Here is a 17,168-nt window from a genome sequence, read left to right as displayed (position 1 = left end):
CCATCTTCCTCATGCCAAAATACAAACAAAGGCTGAAACAGGAAGTTCCGGTTCAGAGGAAGGTCGCGCGCTGGACGGATCAATCGGTGGCCGCGTTACAGGACGCACTCGATGACGCAGACTGGGGCATGTTCAGAAACAGCTCCGATGATGATGTCAACGTGTTTACGGAAGCGGTTGTGGGATTCATCAGGAAACTAGTGGATGATACCGTGGAGACAAAGACTATCACAACGTTTCCCAACCAGAAGCCGTGGGTGGATAAAACCATCCGCGACGCTCTGAGATCCCGCACCGCTGCCTACAACACGGGACTCACGACGGGGGACATGGACCCGTACAAAGCCGCGTCATATAACGTGCGGAGGGCGGTGAAAGAGGCGAAGCAGCGCTACGGGAGGAAACTAGAGTCACAACTCCAACAGAGTGACTCTAGGAGCCTGTGGCGGGGACTAAGGACAATAACGGACTATAAAGCACCAACAACCGGTATGACGAACGCGGCCGTGACTCTGGCAGACGAGCTAAACACTTTCTATGCTCGCTTCGAGGCTGCAGCTAAGGACTCCAACAATGCTAGTGCTAGCGGCGCTAATGGCTGCAGACAGGAAGATACTGCCAGCACCGGAAACGTGCTCGTCATCTCCGAGCATGAAGTAAGGAGAGCCTTCAAAAGAGTGAACACCAGGAAAGCAGCAGGACCAGACGGCATCCCAGGTCGTATCCTAAGAGACTGCGCATACCAGCTAGCTCCTGTGTTCACTGAGATATTCAACATCTCTTTATCTCAGTCGGTCATCCCCACATGCTTCAAAGAGTCCATCATTGTTCCTGTCCCGAAGAAACCCCACCCTGCTTCTCTCAATGACTATCGCCCTGTAGCCCTCACCTCAGTAGTGATGAAGTGCTTTGAACGCCTGGTCAGAGACTTCATCATTTCTTCACTACCAGACACACTGGACCCACTACAGTTCGCTTACCGTCCAAATCGTTCCACAGACGATGCCATCTCTCATCTCCTCCACACATCACTCACCCACTTGGACACTAGAAGGGGGAATTATGTTAAAATGCTCTTCATAGACTACAGCTCTGCATTTAACACCATAATTCCCTCCACACTCACCACCAAGCTGGAGCATCTGGGACTCAGCTCATCTATGTGTCAGTGGATCTCCAACTTCCTAACTGGCAGACCACAGGCAGTAAGGATGGGCGGACATGTCTCAGCCTCCACCACTCTCAGCACTGGAGCCCCCCAGGGGTGTGTTCTGAGCCCCCTGCTGTACTCTTTGTACACATATGACTGTGTGGCCACTACCAGCTCCACCACCATCATCAAGTTTGCTGACGACACCGTCGTGGTGGGCCTGATCTCTGATAACAACGAGACGGCCTACCTGAAGGAGATTAGGAATCTGGAGAACTGGTGCCAGAGGAACAACCTCCTTCTAAACGTCAGTAAGACAAAGGAGCTGATAGTGGACTTCAGCACTAAGCAGGAGAGGAACTACCAGACCCCTGTCATCAACGAGTGCCCAGTGGAGAGAGTGGACAGCTTCAAATACCTCGGAGTTCACATCACGCAGGACCTGTCATGGTCCTGTCACATCAACACCATGGTGAAAAAGGCCCGACAGCGTCTCTACCACCTCAGACGCTTGAGAGACTTCCAACTGCCCTCCAAGGTGCTCAGGAACTTTTACTCGTGCACCATAGAGAGCATCCTGACGGGAAACATCTTAACCTGGTTCGGGAACAGCACCATGCAGGACAGACGAGCTCTACAGAGGGTTGTGCGATCAGCTGAGCGCACCATCCGCTCCGAGCTCCCTGACCTGCACTCAATCTACAGCAGGCGGTGCTGGACCAAGGCCAGGAAGATGGTGAAGGACCTCAGCCATCCCAACAACAGACTGTTCTCTCTGCTGAGGTCAGGAAAGCGATTCCGCTCCCTGAAGACCAACACAGAGAGACTGAGGAGGAGCTTCTTCCCGCAGGCGATACGGTCTCTCAATCACACCACCACACAATACTGACCCACACATATAGTTCTTACACACACACTGGACATTCTGGACATTGTTTTCACTTCATCACTTAAATCACTTTAAGCATATTTGCACTGCACAAGACATAATGTGGATTGCACAACACTGGACATTATATTCTTCATTTCCAGTTAATACTTGTACAGCTGCTGTTATTGTGTATATATTTATTTATATTTCTTCATACATTCTTATATAGTTCTATATTGTGTATTTTGTTGTACAGTTATTTTATTTTCAACTTTAATTTATATATTTTATCTTATTCTTTCCCAGTTAAAATTACCCTTCATTCTAATTTGTGTTGTACAGTTATTTCATTTTTAACCTTAATTTATATTTTATTCCTCCCTAGTTAAATTTACCCTTTTTAATTTTTCATATTTATTTCCTATCTTATTCATAGCCTTTTCCTTTTTTGTTTTCTTTAGGTCACGAGCAGTTGTCCAAGCATTTCACTACATATCGTACTGTGTATGACTGTGTACGTGACAAATAAAATTTGAATTTGAATTTGAATTTTGAATTTGAATTTGAATTTGAACCTCTCCTGGTTTTAATGGCACTTTGGATTTCCTTACTTTCTGTTCCACTCCCAACCCCAAATAGATGCTGGCAAGCTGACACAGTAACATGGAAGAGGGAAAGAAGTTGGAAAGGACAACTACAAATAAACCTAATGCCTAACAATGAAAAATGTAAAATAAGAACAATAATAATAATAATACTAAAGGTAAAGGATAAAGTAACAAGTTTTGAGTTTTTTGTTTATTCCAAATGATCATCCAGATGTCTGTGACATGTGATGACAAACAACATAATAGAAGGCCTTTGTCATCACATGCTTAAACTCATATATTTTTGCATGAACAGGCAGTCAGACATGCTGTAACTGTGGGGTAGTGTCATGTAATTAATATATTCTTAGTGCTTATTTTCTTATTATAATGTTTAATGTATGTTAGTAATAAAAGCTTGTAAAGCAAGGCCACTTTTGACTCGTAAACTAAGGGCTCAGCCAGACTGAAAACAGGAAGTTAGTGTAGAGCAGGGGTGTCAAACTCAATTGCACAGGGGGCGAAAACTCAAGGCACACTTTAGGTCGCGGGCCAAACAAGATAAACATTTATTGAACACACTAAAACAATGTTTTTTAATAAAAACAGACAGGAATATTATTCCAGATTAAATAAACTTAAAAAAATAAACTTTAACTTTAAATATTTTGCTCTTCATAAAAATATATCCTGTCAAAATTATGCAAGTTAGAAATATGAACATGCTGCCAAAAACCCCAGAAAAAATAAATGAAAGCAAATTCAAGCTGGGCGTTGCTTCAGGAATGGAACTAATAAACTGTGCGGGCCATTCTGTGTCGTACTTTCCCTTGAGTGTGTCATTACACTGCAGAACCAAAACCAGCAAAAACCATAAATCAACAACCCCTCCCAGGTCACAGTCCCAAAGTCAGACCGCGCATCCCGCAGCGGTGCAAAAAGAACAAAAACAAAAACGCCACAAAACAGTCTCAGGCGGCCCATCACTACAACAAAAGAGTTTCAGTGGCCTACCTCGGGTCCCGTGACGGCAGTGGGACGCTTTAGACGGCCGACCTCGAGTCCAGTGGGGGCAGCGTTACAGCTCCGGCAGGCAGCCATGGATCCGGCAGCAGCAGCAAAACTGTTCTGGGGGCCTGCCACTGATCCAGTGGCAGTGGAGCTGCAGCTCCAGTGGCTTGCCACGCGTCCAGAGGTGGCGGCGCTGTACCTCCTGCAGCCTGCCACAGGTCCGGCAGTAGCGGCGAAACGGTTCCAGTGGCCTTCCTCGGGTCCAGTGGCGGCGGCGCTGCTCCTCCAGCGGCTTACTCCGGGCCCCGTGGCGGCGGCGCTGCTCCTCCGGCGGCTTGCCCCGGGTCCGACGGCAACGGCACTGCTCCGGTGAGCAACAGCTAGGAGTGGCACATGGCCTATGAAGCACTGGTCGCTGACGTGGGCGGTGTGAAGGGCGTGCTAGACGTGGGCGGTGTGGAGGGCGCGCTAGACGTGGGTGGCGTGGAGGGCGCAGAGTTCAGGAGTCTGACAGCTGTGGGGAAGAAGCTGTTCCGGTACCTGGTGGTCTTAGTCCGGAGGCTCCTGTAGCGCCTCCCAGAGGGCAGGAGGGTGAAGAGTCCATGTGATGGGTGACTGGGGTCTTTGATGATTTTCCCAGCCCTTTTCAGACACCGCTTCCTGTAGATGTCTTTTATGGCAGGAAGTGGTGCTCTGGCGATGCGCTGGGCAGTTTTCACGACCCTCTGCAACGCCTTCCGGTCCGAGGCAGAGCAGTTCCCGTACCAGTTCCCGTACCCTGTTGTAGGGCAGGGATAGCTCAGTAGGTAGAGTGGCGGCCCCATGATCGGAAGGTCGGGGGTTCGATTCCCCTGAACAGCTACCCTGAGGTACCCCTGAGCAAGGTACCGTCCCTACACACTGCTCCCCGGGCGCCCAATGGCTGCCCACTGTTTCACTGAGTGAATGGGTTAAATGCAGAGAGGGATTTTCCCCACGGGGACCAATAAAGTACACTTCTTTCTTTCTTATACAGTTGGTCAGGATGCTCTCGATGGTGCAGCGATAGAAGTTCACCAGGATGTCTGAGGACAGGTGGTTCTTCCTCAGAGTCCTCAAGAAGAAGAGGCACAGGTGAGCGTGGACGTCCAGATGAGATCCTCGGAGATGTGGACTCCCAGGAACTTGAAGCTGCTCACACGCTCCACAGCTGTCCCCTTAATGTAGATGGGTGGATGTGGGTCAGCGTTCCTCCTGTAGTCCACGATGAGCTCCTTGGTCTTCTCGGTGTTGAGCAGCAGGTTGTTTGTGTCGCACCACTCAGCCAGACGATCTACCTCCTCCCAGTAGGCGGTCTCATCGTTGTCACTGATGAGGCCAATCACCGTGGTGTCATCTGCAAACTTAATGATGGTGTTGGAACCATCAGCAGGTCTGCAGTCGTGGGTGAAGAGGGAGTAGAGGAAAGGGCTCATCACACAGCCTTGTGGTACACCGGTGTTCATTGTGATTGTAGATGAGCAGCGGTTATCCAGCCGGACATGTTGGGGGCGGTTGGTCAGGAAGTCCAGTAACCATTTGCAGATGAGGGAACTGATGCCCAGGTCTGTCAGTTTCCTGATGAGTTGTGAGGGGAGGATTGTATTGAATGCTGAACTGAAGTCTATAAACAGCATTCTGGCGTAGGTGTTGTTGTTGTCCAGGTGTGAGAGGACAGAGTGCAGTGCGATGGAGACTGCATCCTCTGTGCTCCTGTTCTGGCGGTATGCGAATTAGTGGGGGTCCAGGGTGGGGGGGAGACAGGATTTGAAGTGTGCTAGGACCAGCTGCCCTAAGCACTTAGTGATGATGGGGGTGAGGGCTACTGGGCGGTAGTCATTGAGGCTAGATGGGTTGGAGTTTTTGGGTGTCGGGACGATGGAGGTGGATTTGAAGCAGGCCGGTACCACAGCGTGGGCCAAGGACAGATTGAATATGTCTGTCAGCACTCCTGTAAGCTCCCCAGAACACGCTCTGAGAACACGTCCGGGGATGCCATCGGGACCTGCAGCCTTGTGGACATTGATCCTGCTCAGCACCGCTCCTACATCGGTGGGGGAGAGAGTCAGAGGTTGGTGGTTTGGCGTCATGTCTGCTTTGGTTGTGATTGTGGGGTTCCCTCGCTCAAAACGAGCATAAAAGTTGTTGAGCTCGTTGAGGAAGGAGACATCAGAGGATACGGGGGAGGGTTTGGTGGTCCTGTAGTCTGTAATGGTCTGGAGTTCTTGCCACCTGCATCGGGGGTTGGAGTTAGAGAAGTGTTCTTCTACCTTCTTTTTGTAATGGTGTTTGGCTTTTTTGATACCCTTCTTTAGATTAGCCCTGGGCGTAGGCATGTGCATCTCCTGACCTAAAGGCGGTGTTGCGGGCCTTCAGATCATTACATGCTCCATTTTTAGGACTTTACCACACAGCGTTTCCTGGTGTATGAAGCAGTGATATGCTGCTAACTCACCGGTACAGTGATCCTGCATCTTTACTTGCATCCTGCTGACTTGTCCGCTTTTTTCACCGCACAACACCGGCGCTCCATCTGTTGTAAGTCCAACAAGTTTGTCCCAGGGCAGTTTCATGTCGGTTACACTTTGACATACGTTTTAAAAAATGTCTTTTCCTGTCGTTGTCCCGTGCATCGATTTAATGTTCAATATTTCCTCTCCACGGATGAAGATGACCAGCTGTGCAATGTCCATCATGTCTATACTTTCATCCACAGACAGTATGCAATGAACTTTTTGCTTCTTTCACACAACTGTGTTCTTAAATCAGTGGCCATCTCACAAACCCGATCAGCAATCGTATTTCTCCTCAGGCTCACATTTGCCAAAATCTGCGTTTTGTCTGGACACAAGACGTCGCACAGCTTCATCATGCAGCCCTTCAGAGTGGTACCGGGCTGATTTGGCTCCTCTACTACAATAAAACTTGCTTTCACAACACCTGCACTTTGTGATTTTGCTCTGGTGCAAAAACTCTGCTGAAATGTCAGATTCTTCTTTAGCTCGTCTACTTTCTGTAGTTTCTGCTCTGCATTTAGGTTTTTCAGCTTATCCTGACGTTTTGTCTCATAGTGCCGTCTAAAATTAAATTCCTTCATTACAGCCACATTAGCTCCACTAATAAGACACACGGGTTTACCAGCATGTCTGTAAACATATATTCAGTCTCTGGCGCTGAAAGGCTCTGCTTTCAGAATCAACTTTTCTCTCCACCATTGTGAGCGGCTAGCTTCGCAATAACAGAAGTTTGACTTGATTGACGCGGGAATGTTCCCAGTTAGCCTAGCATTCAGCACGGAGGCTGCAGCGCTGCATTATGGGATCTGTAGTTTGTATATTATTAGCACCTCATATCGCCGGGTCATGCATAACAATAATAGTACATCTATATAAAATGATCTCGCGGGCCGGATATAAATGTCCGCCGGGCCGGATGTGGCCCGCGGGCCTTGACTTTGACACGTGGTGTAGAGCTATACAAGCATATAAATAAAAACAGGACACCCAGACAAAAAGAGGAACTAGTAACATGAAACTATGTGTGACGTGTAAAGGACCAAAATAACACCTATATGAGACACATTTTTAAATTCTAATGTTAGAGTTTCTGCAACTGGCTTTTGGGGCTGTGCAGGGCTCTCTCTTCCAGAAGATGATTGAATAAAGAAATATAAATGTTTTGACCACTCTGAGTCGGGTTTTCTCTGTTCTATCATGGGGATCAAAGAATAGGGTTTAGGGTGCTCTCAGTGCTCGGGCCCTAATAAACGGAGCAAATACAATAGGGCCTTCACACGCTCAGTGCTCGGGCCCTAATAATGATAATACTACTAATAATAATAATTAATAATAAACGGAGCAGATACAATAGGGCCTTCGCACTCTCAGTGCTCGGGCCCTAAAAATGTTATGACATTTTTTAACACAAAATGCAATGGCATGAAAATCTCAAAAATAAATTTTTCATTTACAGTCGGACAGAAAACCAATAAATGCTTAAACTGAAACAACGCTTCAAAAGCATACAAGGCAAACGGAAGTTAAATCATACAGAATACAGAAAAAATTACAAAAATAAACGTGGCTAAAAAGTGTTTGGTTTTTAAAAAGATATTTGCAGTCAACATTTTTTGGAATTGACATTATACATAATTCCTGTTTTTATTTCCCTTCTACGACAATTTTTTGCTCTTTATTCCCATAAACTATAACTTTGCTGTTAAAAATTGAGTCTGTCATAGACACCTATGTGTTTTTTTTTTAAATTCTAACTTAATTTTATTGTTTTACTCTGACTATTGTCTGTCTGTCTCTGACTCACAGTCACCTGTCTAGTTCTACACTCAGGGAGCTCCTCCACATCTGTAGCCCCTTCATCAAACGAGCCTGCCTTATCACCGGCTATGTGAGTATTTGTGTGTGCATAGCTTTGCAGTGTATATATACCGGGTAAAGTAAGCATCGAACACGTCACCAATGTTCTGTGTTAATATATTTCTAAAGGAGCTATTTACATGAATTTATCACCAAATGTTGGTAACAACCCATCAACTCCACACATTCAAAGAAATGAAACCATAGATTTCCAAGAATTAAGTTATTCCATCGCTATAATGTGGTCCACCTTTCGCGGCCTCGCTGTTTTGTGGATTTTTTGGGGGGCAATTTTCCATACTTTTTCTTCTTTTATTTTCTTTTTTTTTTTTTAAACAGCCATTGTGTTCTGCATCCTGATTGGCTGTAGACAATTATCAATCAATCTTGTGCTGTGTCTCCAGAATGCATTCAGCTTGTCAAATTTATATAAATCTTCAATCACTAGCAGTGTGACTCTGAGGTGCTATACTGTATGTTTGTAAGTTTTCTCTCCAACAAACACAACACTGTTGACGAAACATTTTGCACCATCAAAGGCTCCTATGGTAGCACCGAAAGGGCAGAGGAAGATGCTATCCATTGCACAAAAAGTTGGACTTCTGGACATGCTAGTTACCCTATTTTTTTTTGGATTAGGTGCATTAAGCAAAACAAAACAGTCAGATAAGTCAAACTTTACTCAACTCATTCCTCTTGCTTCCCCTACTCCTCATTGATTCTTTAATGATTCATTAATGTTGAATTCTCTGGCAGCTGCTCTGTTCCCGTGTTGTTGGCCTGAAAACAGGGTTTGATATTTGGTTTCATTCTATAATACTGGACTTATTTTTCTACGAAGATTTGAACTTTGAGAGTTTAAACAAGACAGAAAAGTGTGAAAATGTTCATGCCTGTCTGAAAAAAGTGTATAAAGTGTGTAGTGATGGGTTTTACAGCCTTAAAACACCTATAATAATTGTAAAAAAAAGAAAGTATTGTACAGGGAAGGTGCAAAAAGCCATGGAAATTCATGGCATCAGCTGAAATCTATCAGTAATTAGAAATCAGTCCTGCCACTTAGTGCAAATGAACACCAGCTGCTTCAGTTCCAACTGATGGCCTGTAAATGGTGCGACATTACCAAGGTGTCGCACACGAAACCTCTCATGACGGGTAAAACCGCTGAGGTCTCCTATGACCTTCACAACCCTGTTGTTTCATAACATGCTGATGGCATTGTTACAGAAGAAATGATTAAACACTGAATGTCCCATTGAGCAGTGTTGGATCTATAACTGGGAAGTGGGAAGAACATTATTTCACCATAAACTGGCTGTGACCAGATCCTCCCTGCCTTGTTTCAGACAGAGGAGTGAATAGAACTATCAGTTATCCAAGAGCCAAGGAGCAGTTGTGGAGAGCTGCAGAAATACCTGGAATCCGCAGGTAATGACTGGTCTTGTTTTAAAGAAAATGATAAGTGATGCAGTCAAGTGCCTTGGCAAGTATGCACATCCACCACGCAAAAACATCCTTTAAAGTTTGTTGAGCAACATTTAAATAAGCCTGTGAAATCCCAGAAGAATGGTCTGGTAAACGTTGAACTCTGCCATAATACACGCATGTTTGCAGATCAAAAATCACCAAAAACACAACATCAAAAGAAAAGTTTGGAAGTGTGGGGCTGTTTTTCAGAATATGACACTGGCATGGTTCATATAATTGAAGAAAGGATGAATGGAAATGATTACACATAATTTATGGTTTAATGTCTTTGCGTGTGTGGTCTGGACAGGCTGTTTCCAACATTTGATGAGAATTCCATGTCACCTTTAGAAAGATATTTACTTAGAGAATTGGTGATATGTTCAATACCTTTTTGCCTGCTGTAGACTCACAATCCCTGGAAAGACTTTCGTCTAAAAAGGAGTGGCTTGCTGAGATGTTTCTCTCCTCTATCCTGCAGGTAGTGATCATCGTGTCTTTCAGGCTTTGGCTGATGGGAGGATCCATGCCGCTTTTTTCTGAACAAGACAATCCCGCCTCCTTCTCACCTCACTTTCTCACCAGGTCAGCATCACACTCAGATGGAGACAGAAGAATCTGGTATTGAACATTTTGTCCTAAAAAGTCTTCTAATATCCATATAACTTGTTTCTAACATTGAAATATTGTCCGGTAAACCATAAATACATATATATGGTTTTTATATCAGTGGTGGACGGGAGTGGAGGCCTGGCGCAACTGAACTATCTGATACACGGGGAAAAACAACTTGATGTGTCCAGGCAGCCGATTTATGCTACATCATTGATTTATGACAAGCCGCTTACAAAAATGAACAATAGGAGCGTTAACTAACCCTGATCCTGTTTGGGGTTTTTTGTGCATTGTGTTTAAGTAGCCACTAATGATAAGACTTATCATTATTGCACAAGACAGAGATTGGAAATAAATAGAAAATAAAACACTTAAGAAGACATAAAAATAAAAAAATTGATATAGGAATACTGGCACTGCAAGGAGATCAAAAGGAGGGATAAAGAAAATTAAAAATGGAAAGCAGATCAGCAAGTCATCAATAATTAAATATAAAATAATAATTAAAATTGATCAGGGAGGGCTCAGGGAGGGGCGGGGCCATCTGCTGTCATTGGTTAGGGGGGGAAGACAGGATAAAGACATGCTGTTGAAGAGAGACAGAGATTAATAACAGATATGATTCAATGCAGAGAGGTCTGTTAACACATAGTGAGTGAGAAAAGTGACTGGAAAGGAAACACCCAGTGCATCATGGGAATCCCTGGCAGCCTACGTCTATTGCAGCGTAACTAAGGGAGGATTCAGGGTCACCTGTTCCAGCCCTAACTATATGCTCTCTCTTTCTAGTCAGTACTCTTGCTGCAGCATTATGGAATAATTGAAGGATTTTCATCCTGACTTCCTGATAATAATGAATTACAGCTGTCCAACCTCGAAGTAATAAATGCATGAACTAGTTTTTCAGCGTCACTCTGAGACAGGATATTTATTACATATTTGTTTAATATGTGCCTTAAGTATGTAAATGGTAAATGGCCTGTATTTGTATAGCGTTTTACTAGACCTCCCAACTCTTGAGCCACGATCGCCCATATATATATATATATATACACACACACACACACACACACACACACACACACACACACACACACACTTTGGTGTCACGGTTCGATATTTTTTCGATACAAAAAAAAATGTTCATGCCTTTTTAATTTGTCATTTATTAAAATTATAAATATATATTTTAACTCAAAAGTACAGTTTTTAAATTTAACCCTAACCCTTGTGCGTGTTTTTTATTTTGACAGCGAATGCGCACCTGCGGACCACTTATGTGCAGCCCTGGTTATATAGCTCATCATATCGCAGCCACAGAAATGATTTTGTCCATGAAACCATAAAGCTGCACTTTCTTTTTGCCTTATAGTCTGATTTGTCATAACTTTTCTGTTTTGTGGTAAGCTTTTCTTTGGCTGTCACTTCTTCACCCTGACCAGTCTTATTTGGCTCAGCAGAACTGAAATATATATCCTGCTGCTTTTACACACTTTTTTCACACCATAGACAATTGCCTATGCACTCAGACCAAAAGGGGCTGAATAATTACGCAGACCCCACTTTGCAGTTATTTATTTGTAAAAAATGTTTGAAATCATGTATGATTTTCGTTCCACTTCTCACGTCTGCACCACTTTGTGTTGGTCTTTCATGTTACCCATGTATTTTGGATTCCATAAGGATGTACTTAGTTTTTCACAGGACCACATGAAGTCCTTTGAAAACCTTCTTTTTGGCAAGACTGTGTGTTCTCTTATTAGCACGTGTGCTCCGTGCACAGCATTTAACAGTGAATGAAATTCTCATCTGGTAAACCCTGTGTACTGTAGTAAAGTTTGACATTTATTTATTATTTATTCTTATTTTTATATTGTATCTAGTTTTAATTAATGTTAATGTATCTGCATATGTTTATCAATATAAATCAATATAAAGCACCATAACCTTTTTTGTATATGAACTGGCACAAATCACTGCACATTTTGATTGACTGGTTGACTGATCAATTGTTTTATTTTGAATATGTAAATAGAAATAACAACAAGCAAGAAAATACATTGTAAATTCAAAACAACATAGAAAATAAAAATAAAGTTCCCACAAATATACCACAAAATATATATACTTAAAAAAGGAGTAGAATGAAGTTTACATTATTTAGCTGGCTGTAGCTCAGGTGGCAGAGCAGGTCAGCCACTAATCAGAAGGTCGGTGGTTCGATCCCAGGCTGCCTCGTGGCTGCATGCCAAATATCCTTGGGCAAGATACTAACCCCGTGTTTGCCTACTGGTGGTGGTCAGAGGGCCCGGTGGCGCCAGTGTCCGGCAGCCTCACCTCTGTCAGTGCGCCCCAGGGTGGCTGTGGCTACAATGTAGCTTGCCATCATTGTGTGAATGTGTGTGTGAATGGGTGAATGACTGAATGTAGTGTGAAGCGCTTTGGGGTCCTTAGGGACTAGAAAAGCGCTATACAAATGCAGGCCATTTACCATTATTCCTACCCACTGGTGGTGTCAGCATTACTTGGAAAAATCTAAAAGAGTTGAGGTTGTAACACATTAGTGCCCATAGTTTGGAAGTATCCAAAGATGCTTTCTGCCAAAAGATTGAACCACTTTAACGTCCTAACAGGCTTTGAGGATCAAATTAATTATTACTGACATATCAAACACATTGCCTCTTGAATTTTGTAATTTATAAAAGCAGACAGCAAAGTCTGGGTGCCAAATTACTCTTTCAATTAAGAGGTGTTTTAGCCTTCAATGTCCTGTTTGTCAGTTCTCACTGTTGAGTTTTGCTGTTTTAATAGAAGCAGGTAGCTACAACAAATCTTCAGATTTATATAAGAAAGGCCTAACTCTGAGTACACTCTGTGCCAAAAGTGTTGACAGGAAACGACATGGTTTTGCAGAAGCATGGTAACTGCAGTAGAAAGTGAAACCAACTAGGCTGTTCGATCGAAACTTAAAGTGTGGTGTGACGTAGAGAGCAAGTATATAAATAACTAGGCTTCCGTTTGTGCTTCAGACCTGGGGTTGTGTGTTTTGTGTTCAGGTCTCCATATCCCAGATATGTAAAATTAAAGATCATTGTTTCAGTTTGACCACTCTGAGCCCTGTGTCTTTCTTGGCCGTAAAGAACACAAAAGAACTGGGATTTAATACTGTGCTGCACTTACAAAAGGGGAGAATACAAAGACTAAATCAGAGCAAACATGAACACCAGCAGCAACTGCAGCATGACTCTTTTAAAGACGTTTAGGATTCAGTATACCATGATCTGCTATAGGTTTCTTTGACTGGGCTTTAAATGTCAGTTTATTAGATTATTCTAAATTAGTTGTAACCTTAGACAACCAAGCATCTATTATATCTTTGTCCTTTTCTTCTTTTTTCTCTAACCTCTCTCCACAGGTTTTTAACCTACTCATATTTGCTGTCCTTTAATGCCTGGTTGCTGCTGGCCCCCATTGTGCTGTGTTATGACTGGCAGGTTGGCAGCATTATGTTGGTGGAATCGCTGGGTGATGTGCGCAATGTGGCCACTATGCTGCTGGCTGTAGTGATGATTGCTTTATGCCTGCACTGCATCTTTTCACTGCAGGTAAGAACAGAAATGTAGTTCAAAAAAGCTTTAGATCACATTTCCCATGATCTCTGCTGCCTCGTGAATCTTGTCTGCCCTCAAATGTGTCATTTAAAGGGCATAAAAGTTTTTTAGGGATGAGTACAATAACCTCAGTTCTATCTGTATTTAAGAGCAGAAAATTGGAGGCCTTTATGTCTTTAAGACATTCCTGCAGTTTAACTACTCTAGTTTTCGGGTCATAAGCTGCTACTTTTTTCCCACACTGTGAACACTGCGGCTTATACTGACGTGCGGCTAATGCATATCTTTTTTCATGCGGTCAAAAACATTTTGCCTGGTAATAGTAGACCAATAAAATTGATAAGTAGTGTATATATACGGTATATATTTTTACCGGTTGTTAAGAGACGTTGTAATGTTGTTTGTGCACTGTTCCGTAAAAAAACCATAAGCAGCGTAATTTGTGTGTTACCAATACGTACGTATACTTACAGGTAGCCGTGTTACAGGCGCTGTTCGAGGGGAAAAAAAGCATTTGCAGTATGTATTTTTGTATGTTACTATGTTTATATTACCTTACGGATTAAATTAAACGGTAAAAATCCTCAGGTGTAATATTTCTGTATACAAAATTAATTTTCTTTCTAAAATTACAGCATGTGGCTTTTAATTAGGTGCGCTCTGTAGTCCGGGATTTACGGTAATTGGTGTGTGTTATCTGGCTTCATGGACAGATAGAGCTGGGTGTCATCTGCATAGCAGTGTAAATGTATGCTATGTCTTCTAATGATGCTGCCTAAGGGAAGCATGTATAATGTAAACAGAATTGGTCCTAGCACTGAACCCTGTGGAACTCCATAATTAACCTCAGTGTGTGAAGAGGACTCTCCATTTACATGCACAAACTGGAGTCTATTAGATAGATATCATACAAACCACTGCAGTGCAGTACCTGTAATACCTACAGCATGTTCTAATCGCTCTAATAGGATATTATGGTCGACAGTATCGAACGCTGCACTGAGGTCTAGCAGGACAAGCACAGAGATGAGTCCACTGTCAGAGGCCATAAGAAGATAATTTGTAACCTTCACTAAAGCCATTTCTGTGCTAAAATTTGACTAACACTAACACTCAGTGATTTGTGTATTTTAGTTTTATTCTTTGATTTTTGTATGTTCTTAGTGTTTCCTGTTTTATTTTGAAAGAGTCTGTTGTGTCTTTATCTTTGTGTTTAGGTTCACTTCCCCTGTAACGTCATTGGGTTCATTTGTGTCAGCTATTTCCTTCCCCTGATTACCCCTAGTGTGTATGGCTGTATCCCAATTCACGGTCTGCAGCCTTAACGGTCCACAAGGGCCGCGTACTCAAAGACCGCTAAGGCCGGAAGTGCGAGGCTTCTGAAATGGGACGGTCTAGCCTCCGTCGCGCTGCCCAGGTTGCCTAGCAACCATGACACTAACAGCTGGAAACGTTTCAAACAGCTTTGTTTGACAGAAATGAAGGAGAAAATATTTGTTCATTTGTTTGTTTGTTTCTACATGAGCTTTGATTAGTTGAGTATCTGAGGCTGAGACCACAGGACTGTAAAACATGATTGTTGGGCTTCATTTCTGTACTGAACAGTCATTTATGTCACGATCCTGGGTCTTATGACCCAGTGTTTTGAGTTTTGGTTCTTTTGATGTTTATAGTGTATGTTTAAGCTTATTAGGTTTCCTATGTTCATTTGCTTATTAGCTCCCCCTTGTGTTTTCAACCCCTGTGAAGTCTCCCTTTCCCTTCGTGTGTTTCATGTCTGTTGTCTTATGTTGTCATGTCTGCCTCTCATGTTTCCTGTTTTATTTTGAAGAGATCTCGTGTTTTTATATTATGGATTATGTTTTGAGTCCTTTGTTGTACTGTTTCTTGTTTCCCTAGATTTCAGTTATGGTTATCATAGGTTTAGTTCTTTGGCTTTGTAATATGGCTTCCCTGTGTTCAATGTTGTGTCTACTGTGACCTCTTTGTACCATGTTTCTGGTCCCTATAGTCTGTCTTCTCAGTTGCTGTTAAGTTTGCATGTTTAGAGTTCAGTCAGTGTGTTTCCTGTTTTACTTTGAAGGTCCATGTCTCATGTGAGTGTTTCTAGCTTTGCTTCCCTTATCTCGTCCATGCCTGATTACTCCCAGCTGTGCTCTCCTTCTGTGTCTCATTCCCTCGTTATCCCTCTGTGTATTTAAGCCCTGTGTTTCTCTTTGTCAGTGTCGTAGTCTCCCTCATGGCTGTGTTTCCCTGTGTGTTAGTTATCCATGTCCCAGTTTAGTTTTCCATGCCATTCTGCAATAAAGCAGCTTTTTGAGTTTAATTTCGTTGTCGTGAGTTTTGCGTTTGGGTCCTTCTCCTGCCTGTACACAGCCGAAACATGACAGAAGACTACGACCATTACATGGACCCAGCAGACAGTGAGCTGTATGAGCGCCAGGAGGCAGCCCTCGCCCAGCTGGAGGAGGAGCTCCGCTGGAAGCCGTGGCGCACTCCGGATTTTGAGCACATATTCCGCGGAACTCGGCTGGCTTTTGGAGGTCCCCGAAGTTGCCAAAAGCCTCCGCCTGTTGCCCCGGTGGGAGGTGGGAGTGCTCTGTTTTTCTTCGGATGCTCACGCTCCAGCCTCTGCCTTGCCGTCCCGCACGTCAGAGGCTCAGCTGTATGCCCCGTCAGCTTCCTCTCCTCAGAGGAAGCGACGCTCACGCCGCCGTCACTTTTCACTTGCTGAGCAACTCCCGGTGGTGAGTTATAATGACTGCCTTTCACACATCCCACCTGAAGCCATAACTGAAAAGGACAATAAACTCACCCCAGACACTGTTGGAGTCTCCCTTTTGGATGATGACATAGACTGGGAAAAGTTTTTTCATTTTTCTCCCTTTGAACAGGGAGAAATCACAGACAATAAGCACTCGCCAAAGGCTGTAAATGCTGTTAAAGGAAAAACTGAGCAATGTCACCAGGTCTAAAACACTCAGTTCAGGTTCTGTCAGTTCAGGTTTTGTCAAGTCTGGTTCAGTCATCCCCAAGTCAGCTCACTCTAAGACTGTTAACCCGAGGACGTCAAAACCTGCTAAAACAAAGACTGAAAAACATTGTGGGAAAAATGCTAAGTTCATTTTTGATAGGTCTGTTTTTGTCGACCCGGTACATATTAACCCTAAGCCTGCCAATTCTAAGACTGTTTTTTCTGAGCCTGCTCCTTTGCCTGCTCGTGTTCCTGCTCCTGGGGCAGCTCGGGCCCAGCGTGCCCCTTCACCCGTACCAGTTCCTCGGGTGAGGGAGACTGAGGTCCAGTTGGTCCCTGCTCTGGTTTCCAGGCCAGCTGAGGCTCTGTCAGTTTCTGCACCCGTACCAGCTCCTCGGGTGAGAAGGGCAGTTGCCCAGCCGTTGCCGGTGCCTGTCCCGGCTTCCAGGGTGAGGGGGGCTGTGAACCAGTCCACCCCTGCACCCATGCCG

At 43.9% G+C, this 17,168-nt stretch overlaps 1 protein-coding gene across 1 annotated transcript in view; it reads left to right on the top strand.

The window, feature by feature from the left end:
• Nucleotides 1–17,168, top strand: part of tmtc1 (transmembrane O-mannosyltransferase targeting cadherins 1) — a 90,407-nt gene that overhangs the window by 33,511 nt on the left and 39,728 nt on the right. Inside the window, exons 5-7 of the mRNA XM_085376360.1 lie at nucleotides 7,960–8,041; nucleotides 9,959–10,062; nucleotides 13,508–13,697. Coding sequence (XP_085232486.1) covers nucleotides 7,960–8,041; nucleotides 9,959–10,062; nucleotides 13,508–13,697 — 376 coding nt within the window. The remainder of the gene's footprint in view (nucleotides 1–7,959; nucleotides 8,042–9,958; nucleotides 10,063–13,507; nucleotides 13,698–17,168) is intronic.

The sequence above is a fragment of the Diplotaxodon limnothrissa genome, linkage group LG17 (genome assembly GCF_057381915.1).
Source record: "Diplotaxodon limnothrissa isolate DT_005_m linkage group LG17, D_limnothrissa_male_GT1.1, whole genome shotgun sequence".
In the NCBI taxonomy this organism is placed as follows: Eukaryota; Metazoa; Chordata; class Actinopteri; order Cichliformes; family Cichlidae; genus Diplotaxodon; species Diplotaxodon limnothrissa.
This window is presented reverse-complemented; position numbering and strand designations above follow the sequence as displayed.